At 40.5% G+C, this 25,966-nt stretch overlaps 1 protein-coding gene across 2 annotated transcripts in view; it reads right to left on the minus strand.

Moving 5' to 3' along the window:
* Window positions 1–22,323, minus strand: part of CXADR (CXADR cell adhesion molecule) — a 48,719-nt gene extending 26,396 nt beyond the window's left edge. The window contains exons 1-2 of one of the 2 annotated variants that reach the window (XM_090272838.1): window positions 22,151–22,322; window positions 1,797–1,963 (exon numbers count right to left, since the gene is read on the minus strand). In XM_090272838.1, coding sequence (XP_090128964.1) covers window positions 1,797–1,963; window positions 22,151–22,193 — 210 coding nt within the window. In that variant the 5' untranslated portion in view covers window positions 22,194–22,322. Of the gene's footprint in view, window positions 1–1,796; window positions 1,964–22,150 lie in introns of both variants that reach the window. The other variant, XM_090272830.1, reaches the window with a different exon arrangement.
* Between the last annotated feature and the right edge of the window lie 3,643 nt (window positions 22,324–25,966).

A 25,966-nucleotide genomic window follows, 5' to 3' on the forward strand; every position in this document is an offset into this window, starting at 1 on the left:
AGCATTTAAGACCTGCGCTGCTCATCCACTCATCTTGACCATGAGAGTGGAGTCCTGGACTTGAAAGGGAGATTGGCACTGCACTGGCAAGGTTGTCAGGGTACGCAGGACCACGGGTGGAAGCTGTGTGCAAGGTGCTGGCCCTGCCACGGAAGGGGTGGGGGTGAGAAGAGCAAGGCAAGGAAGGAGGGAAGAGGCTATCTGGGCTGAGCAGATGGAAGGAGTCGATTTCAATTTATTTTGCTTAGGGAGACGGGAGAAATTCCCAGTGGCAGAATCAGGGCAAAGGTATGTCCTTGGAGGGAGTGGCCCTAGTCACTCTCAACTTGGGAAAGTACCTTAATTATTTCCTTCACAAATACAGCATGGGCAAACTGCCCAAATTTGCCAAAAATAGTAATTACCATACTGCACTGTTCAGTCATTCCATGGTTGAATAACCCCTTCTTTTATATGGACCATAAGTAAAAATAAAATTTCTCTTCTAAGTATCTATACAGATGACTCTCAAACAACATGGGGTTAGGGATACCAACACCCACCCCCAGTTAAAAATTTGCATGTAACTTTTGACTACCCCAAAACTTAATTGCTAACAGCCTATTATTGACTGGGAAGCCTTACTTATAACATAATCAATTAGCACATATTTTGTATGTTATATGTATTATATACTGTTTTCTTACAATAAGTAAGCTAGAGAAAAGAAAATATTATTAAGGAAATCAGCCCTGGCTGGTGTGGCTCAGTGGATTGAGCACCGGCCTGTGACCCAAAGGGTTGTCGGTTCGATTCCCAGTCAGGGCATATGTCTGGGTTGCATGCCAAGTCCTCAGTTAGGGGTGTGTGAGAAGCAACCACACATTAATGTTTCTCTCCCCCTCTTTCTCCCTCCCTTCCCCTCTCTCTAAAAATAAAATCTTAAACAAAAAAAGTCATAAGGAAGAAAAAATACATTTATAGCATTTATTGAAAAAAACCCACATGTAAGTGGTCCTGAGCAGTTCAAACCTGTGTTGTTCAAGGGTCAAACTACATTACCATATTCCTCTAATATATGGACTTATTTTTCTCTCCCTGGTCTAATATAATTTACTAACATTGATTTTATTTTTAATTAAGTGTATTGGATGAAGCTAATACACAACACTCTAAATTGAAATATTCTGGTACCATTAAAACACAAGGGTTGATATATATATATCATATATCATATATATATATAGATATATAAGAGATTACTGGGCAATTTCCTCCTTTGTGCTATTTTTGGCTTTCCAAGTTTTTTACATTAGGTTCTTATTACTTTGTAATTTAAAATTTTTCTGTAACAATATTTTGATATTTAATTTTTTAATTTAATATTAAATATTTTATAAATTGCTGTTTTGTGAGGAAAACTTTGCTTTGCTTTTAAAAAAAATTCATTATACAGAATATTTACCTTAAAATAATACAAAGAACAGACTCTGCAACAGTATGTAACTGTGTCAGACTGCTATACTTGATGACTCGTACTGGTATCAGAATCCCTGTGTCAAACTAAAAGGTTCAATTCTTATCAACTTTTCACAAAGTCTAGCTGACTCACTGTCCTGTAACACACAGTATGCACATTTCTGCCATGCTGTCATGCTTGCTCCTCAACTTTTTGACTTGCCCAACCTTTAGGATCCAGATTTTCAGAAGGCTCACCAGTCCCCATGCTCCACACACCTATGTGGTCAGCACAGTGATGGACACCGAAGACCAGTTCCGCAAACATTGCTGAGTGAGTGCGCATTCAGCAAACTTACCACTTGATCCACCTTCTGATTATCAGCGGGTGACAGCAGCCACTCGATGTCCAATGGTCCCTGGTCTTCTGGACTCTGGGTAAACGTGCATGGCAAAAAGGCAGTTTCCCCTTTGGCCTTTTCAATCATGTGGTCAGGACTGGTGATACTCAAACTTCTGGTGACACCTGGAGAAAAAAATATGCACATGGACGAAAACGTTTGCACGCTCAGCCTGTTGAGAAGGAATACAGGGTGTGGTGGAAACAAGATGTGATTTGGGACCAAAGTAAGAGTTCAAACTCAGTGGTGCCCAGTTTTTAGTTTGTGCCTTTGTAAAATTAGAATGACAATGTAATATCTATGTCATTCCATACACTTCCCTTGAAGAGCACTGTGAACTTGCCAACTTCATAGGAATATACATTTCTATTTGTAGACGGTGTTTTGTACCCAAGCAGACATTTAAAACTGAATTAAGCTAGCGTCTCTGAAAGGTCAGTTGTGTCATACCAGTTCAAGGCCACATTATGCATGCTTCCTTGGTGCCACAAACATACTGGGAATTCCTCATCGCTGGGACACATGCTGATGAATTTTGACATGTTTTATTGCCAAGACTTCTTTAATCCTAAATTTTTATTAAATTTGATTCTGTAACTCTTACTGAATGCTTAAAAATATTTCTAAGCTAAGAGTAGATCCCAAGAGTTCTCATCACAAGAAAAAATTTTTTTTTCCTTTTTCTCTTTCTTGTTATTTTTTTGTGTGTATGCATGTGTCTACATGAGCTGATGGATGTTAACTAAGTTTATTGTGGTAATTATTTCACAATATGCATAAGTCAAATTATGCTGTACATATTAAACTTATACAATGCTGTATGTCAATTATATCTCAATAGAACTGGAAAGAAAGTTGTTGTATATTTCTAAGCAATAAATTTTGATGACAATTCAAAAAAGGAGAAACTGTCAATTTATATAGTTTAAATTTACCAAATAGAGGACATCAATATTATGTTTAAGACATTTCCTTCCTCCTTTTCTATTACCCTTCTGAAAAGTCAGTCATATTTATATTTCTTAAAAAGACATCTTAAAATTCCATAATATTCTGAAATTTGTATAATACTTCCATTTAGATCATATTTAAAGACAATTAATGCTGAATAGCAATATATGAAAAATATATAACACGTAAAATAAGATGTCCAGAGCCCCAGACAAACAAAAATTTCAAGATACTCTTCTGATTGAGTTTGTCAAAGAGATGGCTTAATCCCACTGAAACATTGTAAGAACTAAAAAAAGTCTCCTTCTTCTTGACTTGGGGTAGTGAACACACAATAGAATACACAGATGATGTATTATAGAATTATACCCCTGAAACCTATAATTTTATTAACCAATGTCACCCCAATACATTCAATAAAAAAGAAAAAAATTAAAACAATAAGTCTTCTTGCTACTAATGATGTACAACAGAACTATTTTTTATATGCATAAAAGGTAGTAATAACCTCTGAGCAAAATAGCACCATTTCTTGATCTATATAAGAGTAAAAATACCAAGTTTAATCAATTCACATCTTATTTTTCAAAAAAAAACCCCAAAACAACTAATTTTGTTTATATCAATTTACATATAAACATAGGACTCTTCACTACTTATGTCCTATGAGAAGATCCAAGTTTCAACAAGCTAACATGGTATAAAATGAAGACTTAAAATAAAAAAATAAAAAAAAAATGAAGATTTAGTCTGTAAATGAACTATCGCACAAAACTTAATTTTTTACTATTTACACTCTAAAAGTTTGCATAGCACTTTTAGATGACATTTTCTTATGTATAATTCTAATATCTAATGTATTTCAGAACCAAAGTTTCAACTAAACAGCAGATTTCAGTAACACTAACTTCCAGGACTGGGCAAGGAAGTGGAAGGGCCCAGAGTTCTGAGCCCCTCAGCCCAAACTAAGTATAGTGGGCAAAAGGGCTTTGCACAGGTGTGACGTGCCTTGCACACCTTCCTCCAGAGAAGTCTTTTTTTTTCCCTAATGTGGGACATGGAAAAATTAGTCCCTGCCTTTTGTCATCTAGTGGTTATGGATTGAATGATGCCTCTAACCCTGTTGCCAAATCTGTTGCCCCCAGAATGCAACAAGGATGCCAGCCTATTAAACCAAGCATGCCGTGGTCCAGGGACAGCCAACCGACCTGGAGTCTGCACGATCCTTCCTCATGTGGGAAGGCCACCCTCCCCTCCACACCCCCACTCTTATTAGGGATTTCTGGACCCAAGGGTAGGTAGGACAACCACCATGTCCAGCTTGAAGCAGCTAGAGGAGCACAAGACGTTCGCCCATTGTCCTTTATAAGATTATAAAGGGTCTTAAGTCTGAGAGGGGGAATTGTTACAGAGCGGGGGTTGCCCCCCCCCAAATTAATCAATTAATTAAAAAAATATATTATGGTACACAGATCCTGGCTCTCTCCCTTCTCTTCCCTTGTTCCCACCATAAAAACAAAAACAGTAGAGAAAAAAATGTAGAAAAAGTAAATCCAAATCCTAACTGTCCATAATAAATTCTTACAGAACAAACCAAAAATGAAAAATTAAGTTGTTAGTCATCCCATGGTTTTTTCCATTAGCACACTATAACTTGTAATAAAATGTTAATAACCCTGGCCAGGTGGCTCAGTTGATTGGAGTATTGTTTTGCCCATACAACCTATCTTGTTATTTTAAAATGCTGATTTACCATTAAATCATTATTAGCTCCATTAGGGTTGGGAGAAATTGTGGGTACCTCTATTACCTATTGTAGTTCCTTGCGCATTAGTAGAAAAGAATTGGTGACTAGATTATAAATCTGATCAATTTCAGAAACACCGAGGGAGCATTAATTTGCCAGCTGAAGATTAATCCTGCTACTTGAAGATCTTCTTTCTATCCTACAATTGTCACCTGTTTTTAATTTATCTTTATGTATTCGGTAAGATAAAAAACAATCTGAGCACACTTCAGAATGAATCAAGACATAGCCCCAAAATATGGAGGTAAGAATATGAGAATAAAAAATTGCTATCAACCCCCCCCAAAACTTCCTAATTACTCTGTGCTTTTAGAGTTTTTATTTTGTAAAAATCAAATAAAAAAGGTAAATGACATTAGACATCTAAATATGTCTAAATTCAAACCCTAATCATGCTCTCAATACTTCTACTTACAAAATCATTAGAATGAAATACAACTTAGGTTATATAGTAGTATCTTTCATTCTTAGTTGATAAATAAAATTATTTTTATCTCAAAAGAGTACCTTAGAAAACAGTTACATATGTATAAAAATAACCTGGAAATTTATATACCAACCTATTAACAGAAGTTATTTTTTTGAGAACTGAGAATTTTAAGGTGATTGCCCATTCCTGCTTAATACTGTGATATTCTTAATGTATGTACTGCTAAAGAAATTTTAAACAGACTTTAAATGGCTTTCAGTATGTCTTTTCCAAAAAATGTTTAAAACATTCAACAGCTCTTCATTGTATTATACTGGAAATGAATTAAAATCTCAAGGTCATACAGGGATATTTCATATTTGATTTTGAAGCCAAAGACCATGTTTCCTGATTGCCATTGGTTTCCCTCAGCAGAGCAAAATTTCAGGTACTCTGCTCAGTAAATCAATAAAAAATAAAAATACCACAGGCACAAACACCTTCATATCAGAGAAGGGAAAGAGAACCTACCAGGGATGAAAGATGATCCACTTCAAAACAGTGGAGAAAAATCAAGCTGTAATGTAGCTGAAGAAAGTAGGTGAAAATAGAGTAAGACCTTTACCTCTTAAAGACCCGACTGTTAACAGTGAAAGTGTCCTGGAGGTCTGGGGCCAATCATACAAGGAAATCAAAGAAATCAGAGAAAGCACTCCGGGAAAAGAGTCAAAGTCCCTGTTTGTGGAGCAGGTGCGTTTGTGCATGCTTTCCAAGTCTGAAATGCCAGCTTCCACCCACTGAGGTCACCTCCAGCCATTATCAAAGGACCTCCTACCTTTCACCTCCTCTCCAGGGCATTCCCCGATCCCCGGCAGGCAGGCAATGGTAAGTGCTTCCCCCTGTCACACAACACTCTTGTAGATAGCTGTTTACATGCCCCTATCCGTAAGCACAGAGTATCACTCAACAGATTTTCAGGGCATTATCTTTGGACGGTAGATTCCTAAGCCTTATTTAGTAAGCCCTTCTGACCTGCGGTTAACCACTAAGCTGCAAGCGGAGGGTGGGAGGGAAGGTGAAGGAGCTCTTGAAAGATGAGTGGTGACCACAGACCTTGTGGGGACAGCACAGAGACGGGGGGCCAGGGGAAGATCTTGTATCCAGGAAAGCAAAGGGGTGGAACCATGAAGCCCAGACAGGAGATACAGCCCAGAGGGAGCAGAGCAAGCCTGTCATGTGCTGATAGGAGCAGACTAATCTTATTACTTAAATAGCCACATTTAATAGCCACATTAGCAAATTGGGTAAGAAACTAACATGAATGCAAGTTTATATACAATTGTGTTAACATTAAGAAAAATATTTATTTGCGACTATTCTAAAATCACAACTATCGATGAACAATTGCCTACCTTTCAGCTATCTCTAAAACATGAAGCAGAAAACTAATACAAATTGATGTGTGGTTTCTCAAAATATCTGGAGTCATTTCAAAGATGAATAAAGAAAGAAAGAAAAGAAAGAAACAAAAGAAGAAATTAGAACTAAGAATAAAAATTTAAGTCCTAAAGTCCTGTATATTGTATATTTCTTTAGTTTCGTGGAAAGTGGTATATTATGATGACCTTATCATCAGTTGCGATAAAAAAAATTATTTGATATTGAGATTTTTGAGAAATGTCAAAAATGTTATAAGGATTCATGATTTTAAATAGGACACATTCATTCAGATTGTTTTATTTGGATCATAGAATATAGAAAACTTACATAAAAACACAACAGTAAAGGTACTGGCATAAAAACAGTCATATAGATCAATGGAATAGAATAGAGACCCCAGATATAAACCCATGTTGTTATAGTCAATATCTGGCAAAGGAGGCAAAAACATACAATGGACTAAAGATAAATCTATTTAATAAATGGTGTTGGGAAAACTGGACGGACATGTGCAAAAAAGAAAAGAGAAAGAAAGAAAAAGAAACTAGACCACTTTTTCACACCATACACAAGAATAAACTCAAAGTGGATTAAAGACTTAAAGATAAAACTCAAAACTGTAAAATCCCTAGAAGAAAATATAGGCAGTAAAATCTGAGGCATTTCTTGTAGCAATATTTTTACTGATTTATCTATCTCCTTAGGTAAGGGAAACAAATAAGCACACAAACAAATAAACAAACAGGACTACATAAAAATAAAAAGTTTTTGCACAGCCAAGGAAATTGTCAACAAAATGAAAAAACCCACTGAATGGGAGAACATATTTGCCAATACATCTGATAAGAGATTAATATCCAAAATTTATAAAGTACTTATAAAACTCAACACCAAAATAACAAACAATCCCATTAAAAATTGGACAAAGGCCCTGAATAGACACCTCTCTAAAGAGGACATACAGATGGCCAACAGACATGAAAAGATGCTCAATGTCACTAATCATCAGAGAAATGCAAATTACAACCACAATGAGATATCACCTCACACCAGGCAGAATGGCTATCATCCATAAATCAACAAACAAGTGTTGGAAAGGACATGGAGAAAGGGGAACCCTCATGGATTGCTGGTGGAAATGCAGATTGGTGCAGCCACTGTGGAAAGCAGTATGGAGTTACCTCAAAAATAAAAATGGAACTGCCTTATAACACAGGAATTCCACTTCTGGGAATTTATCTGAAGAAACCTGAAACACTAACTCAAAAAAATATATACACCCCTATGTTTGTTGCAGCATTATTTACAACAGCCAAGATTTGGAAGCAGCTCTCATGTCCATCAGTAGATAAGTGGATAAAAAAGTAGTACATATTCCATTTACACAGTGGAACACTACTTGGCTGTTAAGAAGGAAATCTTACCCTTTGCGACAGCATGGATGGACCTGAAGAGCATAATACACTAAGTGAAATAAGCCAGTCAGAGAGACAAATACCATATGATTTCAATCATATGTGGACTCTAAGGACCAGAATGAACTAACAAGCAAAACAGAGACAGATTAATATATGCAGAGCAGAATAACAGCGTGTGTGTGTGTGTGTCTGGGCGGGGGGAGTTGTTGGGAGACTGGGATGGGGTGGAGGGATTAAGCAAAAAGAAAAAACTCATAGACATGAACAACACTGTGGTGATTGCAGGAGGGGTGAGGGAGTAGGGGAGGTGAAGGAGGATATGGGGATTAAATAATGACAGAAGGAGACTTGACTTGGGGTGGTGAACACACAGTTCAGTGTACAGATGACGTGCTATGAAACTGTGTACCTGAAACTTGTATAATTTTGTTAACCAGTGTCACCTCAATAAATCCAATAAAAGAAGAAAAAGATAGAGTATTTAAGAAAACACAATAATAAAAATATTTTTCTCTATCTCCTATTTAAATAATCCTACCTCTTTATAATTTCGAAGTCTTCCTTGAGGGCAGGGACTTATTTTCATGATGAATTCAAATAGTTATAACTGTTAATATTAAAATGATGTATGGATAACATTTTCTAGACTTTTTTGTTTGTAACATGTTTGTAGGTTTTTATATTTGAACTGCATTAGTTTCAATTTTAAAATTTTCTTACATATTCTGTATTCTTTAGAATAAAATACTAGTTTTTATATTATATTCTATAATCTGCAAAATAAATGTTGAAATACAAACAAAAATAAAAACACAATAGTAAAAAATGATCCACTAGAGCAATGTTAAGGAACAAAATGGGCAAATCAGAAACTAGTATGTTTATTAATTGGGACAAGTATAATTTTGTTGTGTGTTTCATAAATATTACAGACGTCTGGGTTAGTGAGCAGGTCACTGGAATATTTCAAACCCTGTGCAAAAACACAACCACCATGTTATTTGGATCATTTTCTTCTCTCTTCACCAGATGTTAACTCCAACCTGTGCCAACTTCATTCTCACCAGGAAGTATTCTTGAAATTAGCAATATTTAAGTCACCTAAATGGTGAGTGTTTCTAGAATGCAAAATGTAAGACATTTTCAATATGTTAATACTAGTTAACTACTCCAACTAGACTTTAATATTGCTTAAATATTACTTAAGGAAGGTACAAACTAGGCTCTTTGCTGTGTAGGAGTTGTTTAATTTTGGTGTGTGCTATTCAATACAGTATGTTAATATGCATGTAGAGATAAGTTAATAACAATGAGAAATTATGTTAAATATACTTATTTGCTTTTCTATGAATTTTTTAAAATATAAACTCCCAGCTCTCCAAAAAGAAATAAAAAAGCAGGCACCCAGGAAATAAACTGAGATGAAAACCATCATCTTAACAATAAATAGTAACTAACAGTGACTGAGTACTTATTATGTGCCAGGCACTTTTCAGAATACTTCAAACACATTCTTTCAATTCTCATAACAACTCTGAGGGAGGCACTACTATTATCCCTATTATAAAATGAAGGAACAGAGACACTGAAAGGTATTTAAGCTAAGGGGAGCAAGACAGAAATGCAGGCAGCCAAGCTCCCAAGCCACAATCATCCTGGTAGGTAGCAGTCTGCCAGTAAACACCTCTGGACATAGAGATTTCATTTTAAAAATCAGTATAGCCCTGACCAATGTGGCTCAGTTGGGCACTGTCCTGCAAAGCAAAAGGTCGCTGGCTTGATTCCCAGTTAGGGCACATGCCTAGGTTGCGGGTTCAGTCACCAGTCGGGGTGCATACAAGAGGCAACCCACAGATGGTTCTCTCTCACATCGACGTTTCTCTTCCTCTCTATCTCCCTCTGTTTCCTTCTCTTTAAAAATAAATAATAATAATCTTTTTTAAAAATCACTATAAAACACAGTATGTTATTAGATCCCTTGCCAATCACTATGGTGGATGTGGGTTTGAAATTTATACTATTCTCCTTTACTAAATTTCTAAGGTTCACAAGTTTGGGTGAACCTTTTTGTAATAGAGAAATAAATATCAGACTACGAATCCGTTGCCAAGTTTTTCACAAGGAGAGCTTGATCATTTTGGACACATTGCTTCTTTAGGGCTCAAACATAAATTAAGGGTGTGGAACTGAATTATCTACTGCAGATCTAAATATGTCCTGATGCTAGACCATCAATCAATCAGCCACCAAGGAGCCTTCTGCTGACATCCATCCCCTCCCCTCCCCCCACAGCTCAAAGGCGGCAGCAGCAGCAGCGGTTCTGTGAGTTCACGTCACAAGTGCAGACATTGCTGAAAGAGTGGCATTCTGAGTTATGGACGTTGTTCTGTCCATTAACAGCGTGTGTTCTAAAGTCAGATCTGGGTTCAAATTCAAACTGAGCTAACTTCTTGGCCATAGGCAAGTTTCTAGCCTTTTTAAGTATTAAGGCTTTCTTTACAATGAGAATTAATAGTAATAATGCCTACTTCGTTGTAGGGATTAAATACAATAATGCATGTAAAGCATTAGAATAGTTCTTGCATAACCTGTTATGATCCTTTCAAAAAAGTGTCTAGTATGACAAGTCACTGTCATCTTATAAGCCTGTCACTCCTACTAGAGTATAAACTCCTGTAGTATTGGGAAGGTATTTTTTAATCTTTTATCTCCCACACTTACTCCACATAGGAGGAACTCAAAATTTGTCATGTAAATGAATGACACTGAAATGTATCCACTGGGTTTGGCATCAGAACACCACTGGTGACCTAGGCGTAACCTGATTTAGTGAAGGCTTTGTGGGTTGTTGCAATGGGATATATCTGACTACAGAGGTGAGGTTTAATTAGTAAAAACAGAAGTGACTGACTACCATTTTGAGGAACTTTTGACTGTCAAAGACAGGAGAAAATTAGGGAAGGGTGATTTGTAGTCAAGGAACATGTGTTCTAAAATAAGAAATGTTGAGCATGTCTATAAGGAATGAACTTCTGAAGCCACAAGGCACCTTACGTCATCCTTAGCTCAGAATGCCATCTATACATCATTTTAACTCTGTCCCTGAGACTCTCATGTATATAGGATTTCTGACTCTCTTACATGTGGGGCTTCCATGCATACATATGTATTAAATTTGGTTTTCTCTTGTTAATCTGTGTCATGTGGATATAATTCTGAGACCAGCCAAAAGAACCTTGAGGACAAAGAAAAGTTTCCTCTTCCCCGACAGCAGCAAGGCATTTCTTGGTTAATGTGGAGGAGAAACCAAAAGTCTGGTACAAGCAGGAGACTCAAGAGCAGAAGGGCTGGTACAAAAGGTGGAGGGGGTAATGGTCTGGAGAAGCCATGGGGCCCCAAGAGAATAATCAGAAAACTGTACGTTTTTACATTGCATAGCCCATCTGACTTTGTTAGTGTAGGTAGTTAGCTAGTTATTAACAAAGGAAGCGAAGGTAATCACATAGTTTTAAGCCTAACAAACTAGGGAGCTGAATCAGATATTAAGCCTAATCTACTAGAGGGCTGAATTGAACAGTAAACCAATTTCCCTAAGAAGCTGAAGCCTTCACGGGCTCCCCCGGACCACCGCCACATTCTCCACCCTCAGGACTTAATCCCCAAAGCAGACAGCAAAAATCTCCCCAGAACAGCTGGCCAGTGCGGGGATTGCTGGGAATGGGGTGGAATTTCTTTGCCGGGCACATGCACAGTCGAAGCCAACACGGTGCAGGGGAGGTCCCTCTACTTTGAGGCAAGAGCAGTAGGAGCCAAAATGGTGACATAAAGGGGCAGGGCTCAGCCTGGGAAAAGGACCCAACTGGATGAGGGCATGAAACTCAGGTCTAGGAGAGGGACTGGTTGAGGGGGGAGGGCCCAGCAGAAGCCCAGGGGGAAAAGCCAGGAAGTAGATTGGGTACGCTGAAAGAGAGCTCACTAGTTCTGGAAAACCAAGAAAATTTATTGAGGATTATCAGGAATGTCAGGGCAGCTGCTGCGAGAGCCCGCCCGCCCACTACATCGGAGACTGTATTATTTCCCTTCACTCCAATAAATACTACCACTATGCTTAAACTTCTACTATGCTTGTGCCCTTTGAAATTCATTTCTTGTGACACCACAGGAACCCATTTTCACTGGCAACAATCTAACCCCATCCTGCTCTGCTGACTCCTTCCGCCAGACTGAAGTTTGCAGAGTAATGCAATGATGACTTCCTCATATCGACCAAAGCATTTATTTCAGCACCTTGCCCATATGTATACATTATTTATTTACCTGAAAACTTCATTCACAGAGATTGAGGTACTCCATAAGAAATATTTAATATGTAATTTATAATTCAGGACCAGGGAAAATATAAACTATAACTGAAAGCCAGATAAAAGGAGCTAAGAATGCAAATATGCAGACAGACTTTAAGTATTTGCTGTAGTATTGGATTGCAGTCCACCCCTTCCCCACTCCCCTCACTCATCTCAGGAAAGCCCTCAAATTTCAATTCTGATCAAAATGAAGTCTCAGCCTTTTTTCAGTCTATGTCGTGTATTACCTTCCCCGTGTTCTCTAACACACAGATGCTATTTTCAGAATTCTCTGGCAAAACAAATGCAAATAGGGCATTATGCATTGTGGGTAAAATAGATCCGTTGCCATGGTGAGTATTTTCACCACCTTCATAGAATAATCTGTATCGTTCCGTTGTAAGAAATCTGCCTTTGCTTTCTTGCTCATAAAAAGCTCAGGCTCTCTTCCTTTAATTAGCATGAGACAGGACAGTGAGTGACTGAGTACTTGGTGAAAAAAAAAATGAAAAAATATCTTAGGTGAAGTGAAGTGTCTTATAAAATGAGATCACAGAAAATAAAAAAGCAAAGAAATAGACATAATAGCAAAATGAGTAAATAATGTTATCTCTTTATGGAAAATCCCTAAGTTAATAAAGAAAGGGTTAATTAGAATAAGAAAATGATCCCTGTTATAAGCATGTCTAACTTGATTGCCTCAATCTTGGCATTAATCCCCTTCTAATATCTCAAAGTAAATTTAAATTTCCCTGGCAACCACCACCAGAGGCTATTCCATCCTTATTCTCTCCATAAATGCATTTATTCCCCCAAAGGCAAGTTAAAAATGTGATTTCTGTCCATATATTTGTTTTTTAATGCTTTATACCTAAAATGTAAGTGCATATAACTACCAAATAAGGACACCTGATATAATTTTGTGTATAAGTAACAAATGCTCTGATAATTACAAGAAACTAAATAGGAAACAAGAGACTTTATTTAGCTTGTTGCCAACAGGAGCCACATATAATACAAATAATCACTTCTGAGTTAAAATATCCGGAGAGCATTTCCAAAGGCAGGTCCCATTTGACAAAACTATTTTGACAGCACACCACACCCGCTTTTTTTTTTTTTTTTTTTTTTTTTTAGTTAGTTGGATGTTCTGAGACTAGATATGCTGGAAGGTAACTGGAACTAAAGCTCCAAGTTCTAGACCCAGGCTGACCAATAGAGCAGGTGCCAGCCACACATAGCTACTGAGCACCTGAAATGTGGCAAGTGCAAGCTGAGTTGCGCTGTAGGTCAAATAGTGACCAGCTCTCTAAGGCTTAGTATAAAAAGTAATCTCATTAATGTTTAACTTGATCTCATGTGGAAATAATATTTTGTATATTTTGGGTTAAACAAAATATACTCTTAAAAATCTGGAATGTCTCAGACCTCTGGCCTCAATATTCCTACCAGGTATATTTGTTGGGGGCTGAGGGGGAGCCTGAGAGCTCCAATTCCATCTGCATCGCACCACTCACATAGTGCCTGCAGATGTGCAGGAAAAAAAAATCTTTAATAAAAAAATTAATATGAAGTGCTATTCCTACCCCAACATGGTTAGAAGAGTGGATTCAAATGAGATGCGTGTGAAATCGTCTTAAAAAAAATAAAGTAAGATCATTTTTCTAGCCCAGAGTTGCCAGTTCATTCCAGGAGTATCAGATTTCACATTGTACAACCAAGTAGGTTACAAAGTCTTCTCAATTCTTACTGTAGAACTACCCAAACGAAACCGTTGAAAGTTTTTGTCTGGTCTATTAGAGAAAACACCCAGGGGAATTGTCTGGTATTCAGGAGTTGAAAGCGCTCTTCACTGGGCCATCAGAGAGACCAAGGAGGGTCAGGTAGAGTCACTGTAACAATTAACAAAGATGTGGCTGAACACCTTTGGCTGGCTCAGTGTATCTGAATGTTCCTTGAGATTCCTTGAGAGCATTTCACCTGTGCAGCCAAGCCACCCTTCCTTCGGAGAAACCTATAAAACTCACAGAGAACATACATCTGCCCCAGTGATTTTCCACCTTTTTCATCTCGTGGCACACAGAACCTAGTTACTAAAATTCTGCAGCACATCAAAAAAAAAAAAAAAAAAGTTTTTTTTGTCAACGTGACTAAAAAAGTAGGTAAAATTTTGATTCACTCATACCGGACAGCTCTTGCTGTGTTGGCTATTGTCTTTTTTTTTTGACAGTCTCAGTGAAAAGAGGTCAGTGCCCCTAACTTGTCAGGTATTGCATGTTTTAAAAATTCTTGGTAGCACAAGGTTGAAAAATCTCTGATCTACATTATGGGAAGGTGAGAAGTAACCACGATTAGTTATGTTGTTTCTTCTTGAAATCTATACACATTTTTAGCCTTGGAAGTAAATGAAGAGTCATTCCCATTCTAACTAATAAAATACATTCAAATTAATTTAACAATTTCCAAAGAAATCTGTATTGTCTCAGTATGCATAAATGTTACAGGGCAGGTCTCCCCAACCCCCACCCCCGCCGCCACCCCCCAAAAAATCCCCAGAGCCTGCCACTGGGAGATAGGGGAAGGGGGCAGCTTTCAAGCTGCCTTTGCATAGCTATGGATGGTAGCTAGTGTCTTAGTTATGCAAATAGTTTTGGTTCTTCCAAGGCCCCAAGGAGACTAGAGGGGTTTTGACTATGGAATGGTGAGGAAAGAGCATACAGAGCCTGAGCAAGATTCTGTGAATGGTCAGAACTGGTTACCATGCCCACTGCGTCACAGGCCATGGTCAGGGATTTAAAAATAAGGCGGCAGCCATATTTGCAGAGTAGAGGGACCTTGCATTTTTGCATGTAGGAGGAGAGGAGAACCACGCGGCTTTGAAGGGGCAGAGAGAGAGCCATGTGTGATCCAGGGCAACACGGCACATGCTTTCCTGGACTGTTATATGGAGGCTGATGACATCGTACCCCAGATTCTGAAGGAGACAGCTGACAGATAAGGGATGGGGAACTTCTGGGCATGTTTTTGGCTTATAGCCTTTGGGGGAGCAAGGGAAGTGCTGGGTCCCGTGGGAGAACAAGGGCTCTGAGCCGAAGTGCTTACTGCCCTTCCCCAGGCGGGAAAATTGTAAATAAAGACCTGTTTTCCTCAACACTAGTTGTTGGGTTTTACACCACGGCGCCACTTGAAAGAACCCGCTTTTGCTCTGTAACATAAACACTAGTTTATTTGACTGTTAATCTCTTTTCTTAGCAACTATCAAAGGACAAACTAAGGCATGCCACTGATCTCACACCTACCCTAAAAATAGAAGGTTATTATCTCCTTCCATTAGTCATCAGGGCTGGCAATAGTCTTTTCCCCTAAGAGCACCAAACAATTAAAATAAACTGCAAATACTCCTGAGTCAAGTTAAGGCCTTTATGGCTTAAACCCTAACCTGGCTAACTATTAAAAACCAGAACGGGCGAGTCAATGACGTGAGGGGAAAAGGCCACAGAAAAGATCAGTGGGGAAGCACAAAAGAGATAAAATGTCTCTATGTCACAATTTTGTCCCTGGATGTAAAAATATTTTAAACTTCCTTCCCACTTTATTTTACATGGAGATAGGAATGGATTCAACAAATTGTACAAATGACAAAGAAATGCCACTAATAGAGCCCCAAGAGAACAAAGTAAACCATGAATTCTGCATCAGCTTCCTGTATAGATCACTTCCCCATGCCAAGGTGGCCTTCTCCACCTTGCCTCATACTCCGCCACTTGTAATTTCAGCCCCGCTGAAGACACCAAGTAGAAAGTAAGGCAGAGAACCAGAGCTAGAAAAGTTTACTGCTTTTCACTTCCATGTAGCACGACATTCGTTAAGAGAAACCAAATCTAATTCCAATACCAACCTAACATTATTCTGGAATACTAGACAGTAAAATAAAGCCAAAAGCTCATTTAAGTTAGACAAATTTTAATTACTTTCTGGGTTGCTTTCACATCCATTACTTCCTGACCACCAGATGAACCAAATCAAAAATTCAGTTTCATTTCTGGCCTTTCTTTACTTACACGCAATAATGATTGGAGCATGATAGAGGAAAGGTGGAAAACAATGGCGGGGGGTGGGGGACCACAAGGTGGTATCAATTCTTTCAAAGCTGTCTGTCGCCCAGAGCTGGACTGTGCAGGCCACTGAGCCCAGCCCTGCTCCCTCTTCCACGGTGTACCTATTCTTGATCCTCAAATGCGCTCTCCTCTCTAGGTGTTTTTCTCAAGCCCACAGACATGAACTGTCTAGTCCACCTTTCCCCACTTATTCATTAACCTGCGCTGTGCCAGATACTGGGAAGGAGACAAAGAATAAGTAGACAACCCCTGACCTCATAAAATGTACAGCCTGGTGAAGGAAAACAATCTCAACCAAGGCATACTTGTTATGTGTTACAACATGCTCCAGGATCAGGAAGTGCTCTCGTGGTAGGACACCAACGATGAAGCGATTTCAACCGTCTTTAGAGATACTGGTAGAACCTGGAATAGTGGCTGCTGAGATACAAATGACTTCAACACTGACTGAATGAAAGAATAGGAAGAGTCAAGTAAGATCCTCAGATTTCTGCCTGGGCATTTGGTGGCTGAAAATGCCATTTAATGCGAGAGACAATAGTGGTTATGAACACAGGTTTCACTGGAGGTGCCTGTTGGAAGTCTAAGCAAAAGTGCTGGTTTGAAATTATGGGCGAGGCTTGGGGAACAGACTAGAGATCCACTGGAGGCTGTAAGGACTTAAGTGGCAGCCGAAGCCATACACTGAGAAACCCTGACATTTGAGTCAAAGGAGGAAACTGGGCCCACAAAGGGAAATGAGGAACAAGGTTCTAGGTCTGGGTGGCTGGGAGTTAAAGAAGTCTGTCTGTGCTGGTTTCTACCTTCTGCTCCGGGCCTGCTGCTGTCCCCTGGAATTATGGCCGTACAGGCAAAGCTTCACTATCCAAACAACCGCAAGTGGACAGTACATTTCTCACTGTCCACTTCCCCAGGCCCACCCCTAAATCTGTTACAACCTAGCTTCACTCTTACTGCTACAAAAACTGTCCTCCCTGTGGAATCAATTAATTTCCTGAATGTCCTTAATAATCTCTGAATGAGGAGGCCCACTGGCTTCATTTCTGTGTCAGTTATCTGAGACCCCCACCTCATCCTCTAGTTCTCCTAGGTCCCTGTCACTCCTGGGTCCTGTCACTCCTTATCGGCATTCACCTTCTGTTTACTTGCTAGATGTTGATGTTCCTCAGCGTCACATTTCATCTTCTCTTCTAGTCGGTCCTGCTTTTCCTGGTTAACCTCTCACAAAGGCCACCTATCACCAGTGACTCAATTCTCCATCACTAATCCTCCCCTCGCCCTGAGATTGGTCCTTTGTTTAAATCTTCTTACTGGATATTTTTCACCTTCATTCCCCTCAGGCACCTCAAATACAACCTCTTTAAACTTAAGCTCCTTGTCATCTCCCCTAAAACTTGCTCCTCTTTTTCCTTTGGCCCCTATGGGTCAGTGACATCACCATTCACTCAAGCCAAATCTTACTGCTTCTCTCCAACTTTTTCTTGCCACTCATTCGACTAGTCAGATATCAGGTTCCACTGCATCTCCCTCAAAACAACTTCCCAGATCAAAGAGGAAGCCCAACACCAAGCTGCTGTTTCAACAGAGGCTGTTTACACCCAGGTCATCCCAGATGAAGTCTTGCCTTGGATCTATCAGTTCTGCCTGCCTCCAGAACTGCTGTGGAATTCTGCGTCTTTCAAGACACTGATGTCAGTGTATAACCTCACTTCTTTAATGCCTTCACAAGCTTCTTGGTGCCACTGCAGGGGTGGGGATGGGGTGAGGTGTCTTAACTTGACAGATGTCTATCATTTCTCATCTCCTTCTAAGCTTTTGGGACAGCCTTTAGATCTGTGCCCACCTAAAGTGTGGTCAGCAGTGATACACAGGGAACTTATTAAAATGTAAACTCTCAGGCCCCACCTCACACTTTTTTATAAGAATGACTCCAGTGCACATCATAAGTTTGAGAAGTGCTGGCTAGATAAATGCTCTATACTCATATGCACTGAATTTCTCAGCTCTGAAGAGTCACATACCCTTTCAGATCTCCATGTCTCCATCCGCTGGGAATGTCCCACCAAACCTTCTGCACCTAGCAGTCCTATATTAATGTAAGAGCCCCTAGCACAAGCATAGTAAACAGTAGGCCATAAATATGCGAATGACTGGATCATTTAATATATCAATTAACGCATGAGTCTGAGGTACCGAAGTGCACTCAGGTAGAAGATGAATGTTAGGCAGTTCGAAAGAGGCCCATAATGCAAAGGAGAGGTGGGCTGAGCTGGCAATCTTTTTAAGTCACTAGCAACTATTTGGAGGTTAAATTAATGAATAGGTTTTAGGATGGAGACGGAGAAGAGGACTATGAGCCAAATCATGGGGAAGGAATGACAGTGAAGGGTCCTAATGTAGAAGGTAGTGTAAACAGGTTAACAGGGTGGGAAAGGACCACAAGAGGTGTCAAGGAGCTCCAAAAAAATAAATGGATCTGGTGCCTGTTGTTACCTTTAGCAACTGAAGCAGGGTGGGGAGGGTGTGGAACAGAACAATGAGGCCACAGATAACCTCGGATGCTTAACTTCTTTAGACTAATAACTGAATGAGGCAAGGCTAGTGAAATGATCCCTACAAGGACCATCATTACTGGATGAGAAGAGAAAGAAAGAGAAATGGAACTGACAAGAACTACATCATACACATGGGCCTAGTGGCAAAGGTTGAAAACTTCCAGCAACATTTGCTGAATACTTAGCTATCTGCCACGTGCCACAAGCTAACACTGGGACTACAACAATAAACAACACAGGTAATGCCCCTGTCCTCTGACGGAGTGCAATGAGATAAATGGAGTAATTGATGGAAACCCTACAGCAGATAGGTGGATTGCCTTGGAGAAGAGGCAACTTTTGCTTTGGTGGTTGGTATTATGGCCAGAATGTAAATATTAAGATTGGTATATGGAAGGATAAAGTTCACATCTAATAATCTCTCTCTCTCTTTCTTTATATATATATATATATATATGAAAAGACTCTAGGATAGCAAAAACAAACATTTCACTTTGCTCCTCAACAACTCTGAGATAGTAGGATCCCTATTCTTGACATATAAAGCAACTGAGGCACACAGAGAGGACAGAGGCCTGCTGTCATCAAATGGCTAAAAAGTGGCCAGGACATTTTTAGTTCCACTCGTGTTGAAACTGTGAAAAACAGCAGCACCTCAAACTTGAACAAGATCCCAGCTGCTGCTGCTGGTACATGAGCCACATTAGTCTACAACACCATTCTAAGCCCTGGATCCTCATGTTTTCAACAAAGACATAAAGGATTTAAAGGGCTAATAATAAAAATCTTTGTTCATGGCACACAGCCAAACCAACAGCAGGTTCTTAATAAATGGCTCATAACCAGTAATAGAAATTTAGGATGTGGATTAGAGGTAATCAAAGAGTAAAGAAAGTAGCTGCTTTGGAGGCAGAAGAGCCTGCTTATAGGAGCAAGGATTAAGGAGCAAATCTGTGATATTGGCAAGTTATAGAACCACTCGGTGCCTCAGTTTCTCCTCCTGTACAACAGGGATCATCATAATACACACCCTATAGGGTTGCTAGGTGGATTAAGTGAGTATATGTAAAGCCCCTAGAACAATGCCTGGTATTTAATCAAGGCTTTAATTTTACCACCATTGCTAATGCTCCACTACTGCTGCCACTACCATTACCAGAACTGTAGTACGCCTTACTACTAGGCTGGCAATTAAAATGCATCAAAAGGAGTTCTACCAGCAACAAGAGTATATCAAAAAAAACTCTTTACAACCCATACAGAGGAAGCTCTACCACAGAGAGCACTGCAATTTTAAAAAATATATTTATTTATTTATTTTTAGAGAGAGGGTAAGGGAGGGAGAAAGAGAGGGAGAGAAACATCAATGTGTGGTTGCCTTGCATGCTCCCAACTGGGGACCTGGCCCGCAACCCATGCATGTGCCCTGACTGGGAATCGAACCAGCGACCCTTTGGTTCACATGCTAGCACTTAATCCACTGAGCCACACCAGGCGGGGCAGCACTGCGATTTTTAAGATATGTAGGTCCCAACCTTGTTTTGTCAACTGTAGGCCAAAGCTACCAATCCACTTGAGTTCATAGCAATAAATTTCTAAACAAGCAAGGCGTAGCTGAAGAAATAGTCAAAATCATACATCATTCATAGTTTTTGACTTGTCCTGTTTAGCTAAAGAAAACAAACCTATAATGAGAGATGTTCACTGTACCCTGCTGTACACTTTATGAGAATTAACTCTGTAAGATTGTGCCTACAAAATTGAGACAGCTAGAAAAAAATGCAGACGGTTATCCCAATATTCCTAGGAAAAAAATTCCTCTACATGGTTTATGTTCTTCCACTGCTGTGGTTTAGATGCAGGCTAAAACACTTTTTTCCCCATAGAGAACACAAACTTCGTGTTCTCAGTTGTAACTTCGGTTTAGTCCTTGACAAACCAAGAACAGGAATGTACCATATAAACTGGTTACTGACCCTTCATCTTTTCCAGAAGATTTACTTTGGAAATTTCAGCCAAGTCTAAATGATATGTGTCAAAACGGTGGAGGTAGTGCTATAGACTCAGATTGAAGATTAGACTTGTTAATAGAATGTTGGTCCCATGAGTAATGTTCACAGCTGCGGCATCCAAAAAGAGAACTAACCTTTCAACAGGAAGTAGAGAGCCACCCCAACAGAAAGGGCCACCTGATCCTGCTTTAGAGCACTTAAAAAATTATCCTTCCAGAGGTTACACAAAGTATGCCTCCTAGGGTCCCACCTATGGATTTTTAAAAAATCAATCATTTGGTTATAAAATGAGACAAATGCTTATTTTGACAAACATCAGTTGGTAAAAAACTGACAAGGAAATGGATCAAATTTTTAAAAATACCAAATGATCACAGTTTTCCAATGGTCCACACATTTTCTTAATGCCCTTTTCCCCTTTCCGATAAAGGCAGAGTTGAAAAACGTACTAGTTAGCTATTCCTTTTGGAATTAATTATCCTGTACTAGTCATCCTGTCTTATCTTCAAAAGGAATCAACTTTGCCAAGGGAATGCGGAAATCAACAGTGATTTTTCACCTTATACTTCTTCCAATTTCCACCTAGTTAGCAGCTCGCGCTGGGGCTCGCCTCTCCGACCAGACCGAGAACGCTCAGCTACTATTCACTCAGCGCCTCTTTCCTAGAGGTGGCTTGGATGATCTCAGGCTCAGTGTCCATTTAATCATGGCGTTTGTAATTCAGTCTCCCCGCTTGGACTGCTCAACACCTGAAAACTAGCCGCTCAGGGCTTTTGAAATCGGGTAACCCTGGACGGACAGGACACGGCTGCTAACAAGGGAAGGGCAAGAGCAAATAAAGCAAAGCCCGCACCGGCGGCAAAGAATGGAGCCGGAGCAACGCCAGGCGCAAATCCTGCACGCCGCGCCCACCCACCCGCGCCCAGGAGCCCCTCCACAGCACCCCTCATCCTAGGGCTCGGCCCCCCGCTCTGCCAACGTCCCCCACCCCAGACACACCCCACGCCCCTGCATGGCTTCCTTCCAAGCCGCTCCACCTTCTCGGCTCCCGAGCCCAGCCCAGCGAAATCACCCCTGCAATCCGCCCGCACGGCCACCAATGCCGCAACGACCCCAAATCGCGCCCTCCCCCTCCCCCACGCCGCATTGTTCCCGGGTAGCCTCAGGCAGCCATCTCCCCAGGGGTGGCCGCAGGCAACCAGCGCCCCGGGGCTTGGCCAAGCAATGGGGACACCAGGGACCAAATCGCCCCCACTCACCAGCGACTCCGCACAGGAGCAGGACGCTCAGCAGAAACGCCATGGTGGCGGCCCGGCCGTGGGCGGCGACTGCAGGTAGTGGGCTATCGCCCGGGGTCGGAGTCTCCCGGCGCCTCGCGCTCTCCCGACTGGCTGCCAGCTGCAGCACCTCAGTGTGCTTCACCCCGCCCTCGCTCGGCAGGTGAAACGCGTCACTTCCGGCGTGGTGGAGTCCCGCGGCACCGGCGGACTCCGCCGGGCGCGTGGGGTTGCCGTGGCAACCCGGCGCGGGATGCGGCGCGCGAGCTGAAACCCACCCTCTCGGATTGGGAACTCCCGGGTACACTGCGCTGGTTGGAACGGACCCTGAGCCTGAGCTTCGGTTCCCGTCTCCATACCTTCAGATAAATGGGGATTTGTGCACGAGGATCCCGCCAGTCCCTCTCCCCTCTCCCCAGGCAACTAAGATGTGAGCCCTTGCTTCAGGGGGCGACACCGGACCCTGCTCGCCGCCGGCCTTGGGATCTGAATTGCTGCCTTTGCATTCGGCCCCGCCTGCGCTCACCCTCCCCTCCCCTCGGGCAGGAGCGGGCTGAGCACCTCGGGCAACGGGTCGCATCTCTGGCGGTTTGCTGCAGGACCGGAGCTCCCGCCTAGGGCTCTGGGGAGATATATTGGCAGCCCCCGCGTTTGCTCCCCGCTCATTGAGTCGGGTGGGCTTGATTGAGAAGGCTCGAAAGGCTTCTTCCCTTTTCCAGCTACTGCTGAACCCCTACACTTCAGCTACGGAATTGCGGGAAACGCCCGCGTTGGCTTTCCCCGCCTAGTATTTAAAGGTTAGTCTAACCCTGATATTGGCCAACAAAGACCAGTGAGCTTGAAAAGTAGGGCTAAATAAGGATGGTTAAAGTTTTGGGCGCGGAGGTTTGTTGGATCGAGGAATTAAGAGACCTTGAGTCCCCGGGTCTAAACTGCCAGGTCGCTTCTGCCTCCTGGTGTCCGCCATATGTCTTCTTGTGTCATTCTGCCGCATGTTCTCAGTTTATTTGTAGCTGCTGAGACATTGGTGTTCCCAACAGTTCTGTATCAGGAATGGATTACAGGAGAGAAGCGGCGTTGTGCAGTGGGTATTTTCTTGGGCTCCGAAACGGTACGGGAAATGGGTAAGTTACTTGAAACAGCGCCCACCTCAGAGGTAGCTATGCAAACTAGATGAGATAATTCAGAAAAGAATGCTTGGCACCGTACCTGCTACAATAGTAAGTACAGTACTTAGTAAAGTGGAAGCTAATAATAATAATAATAATAATAATATTGGAACATTCTTATTTATTAAACTAGGAAAGAGAAAGTTATCAGGAAGACAAAACTTGCCCAAATGCTTTTGCAAACCCGGCTGCATATTAAAATTATCTGGAGAATTTTTTACCAATACCTGATCCCCACTTCAGAGATCCTGATTTAACTCCTCTGCAGCGGAATCCTGGCTGATCTAAGGCGAGTCGACAGTAACCACTAGGGACTTCCTATTGGCTGAGGAAACAGAAATTCTACTGGATAAAGACATCAAATATTTGGAACTTGAATTTTTACTCACCACATTGTACTTCATGAAATTCTCTAATTAAGCATTAAAGTTGTTCATATCTATTTCAGACTTTTATGAAAACTTTTCTAGTATTAATCACCTATAAGTAGCACACATTTGTTATGAAGTCGCTACTACCCTGAGTATCTCCTCCACTGGGTAGAAATTAAACCCAAACTTCAGGGATCATCTCAGCCACATACTAGAGGAAATCTTCAGCAATTACCTAAATGGATTTTCACCTTAATCTCTTTTCTTCTGGTACTTTAAAAAGAAAACAATCCTACCTTTTCCCTCTTTTTGTGGTAAACATTTTCATAACTTTCAATCACTTCTGTTACTCTTGAGTATTTCTAGAAGGCCAAAAAGGCATATTATTTATCTGTGTCAGTCTTGGAAGCATGGCCCATCATAGTAGGTTCCCTAGTATTTGTTGAGTTGAATATATTCAGTTCATATACGGGGTGGTTAAAAGCAGGTTTACAGTTGTTTGCATGGGAAATACAATAATTAATATAATAAAATAATACAAGAATAAACTGTTTCACAAACTCATGACTGTAAGCCTACTTTTGCCAACCCCATGTATTAACATATTGATGTGTTATAAAAAATATGTAAATAACCATGCAATAACTTCTAAATTATTACATCTTAATTTATCTTTTAATTATTTTTTAAATTTATTTTAGAGAGAGTGGAAGGGAGAGAGAGAGAGAAAGAGGAACATTGATTTGTTGTACCACTTATTTATGCACTCATTGGTTGATTCTTCTATGTACCTTGACCAGGAATTGAACCCATAACCTTGGCATATGGGGATGACAGTAACCAATTTAGCTACGTGGCCATAGCTTAATTTATCTTTTTAGAATGTACTTTTAAAATGTAAATTTTACATAATTAATGTTTTGTACTTCATATTACTGAACACAAATTAGTTTCATAAAGCCATCTTTGGACTTTGATTTGTGACTACATTACTTTATATAAATAGTAGCTAAAATTATGCAGTTATCTGGAACTTCTTAATGACACGTTAATAAGCTTTTGTAGCTATTTTCAGCTTAGAAATTATGTCTGAGAGCATGTCTGCACCTTTCCCTTCCCCCACAGGCATAAGTCTCCTAAACTCTAAGGGACCGCATGAGACTTGCAACCAGGGGAGCAATGGGCAGCAACAGCTGTCCTGGGATAATCCCCTGAACCTGTCCCCAAAGCCCCTTTTATCGGACTCCCCAGTGAGCCAACAGCAGCCCTGCCTTGGCACAGTTCTTTACTATAATGTTTCTAGAGAGCCAAAGCAGCCCCACCTAAGCTTACTCCTATTGCTTCTTCTATCCTAGGTCCTCCTTTGTTTCACTATATCCAGCTTTTTAATAACTACCCTCAAAATTAAAAAAAAAAAGAAATTTTGTCTCTCAGAAGCTGTAATGAAATAATCTCTTTAATTCTGGAACATGCACTATTGATTGTTTGGTATCCCCAACAGAAAGGTGAGTCCTGGTCCAACCTGCAGGTAATAATTAAAGAGGAATAAATAACTCTGAGGGTAATATAGCATCTGTCCTTCCAAAGACATCTCAGCAGTAATGGAGCTTTCAACACACCCACACATTAGAGGTTGACTTATATTTAAGAATTAAAGAATTTTTTACCTCTTCTCTGCCTGGCATATGAAGGCATGTGAAGCAAGAAACTTTCTTTTGGTAGGGGAACTCCAGAGTTAAAGATTATAGCCTTGGTTAATAGGCTTAAGTGATTAATGCATGTGGAAAGCTGTTACTCCAGGAACTGGAATACCTCAACAAGCAAGTCAACCTTTGTGCCCCAAGGGATCTGAAAGCAGTGGAGATAGTATCTTATCCAATTAACCTTTCCCCCAACCCCCTTACTTACCCTTTCTATGCCTGACAAAAAGGTCGGCTTGAAATGAGGTGGTAAGACTGTTAAGCACCCATAAAAATTCAATCCTTGTCTCTACTTACTGGTTCTGGTAGTGACAGACAACACGAACTCTGACTTTTCTGGTTTCATTTTCATACCTGACACTGATTTTCATGTTTTCTAGAAAATTATGATGCTGTTCTTAACAAGAAATGAAGGTTTCTCACAAATGTGTTCTACTTATATTACCAAGAATAATGGTTTTGTGGGTTAATGTCATTCAAGTCCTTTTTTTTTTCCCAATAAGCAAATGAACTTGCAAATACATACATTCTTAGTTTGATGGTAGGTATGTAATATTT

This window comes from Furipterus horrens, unplaced genomic scaffold (assembly GCF_987537825.1).
Source record: "Furipterus horrens unplaced genomic scaffold, mFurHor1.1.pri manual_scaffold_1, whole genome shotgun sequence".
Classification (NCBI taxonomy): Eukaryota; Metazoa; Chordata; class Mammalia; order Chiroptera; family Furipteridae; genus Furipterus; species Furipterus horrens.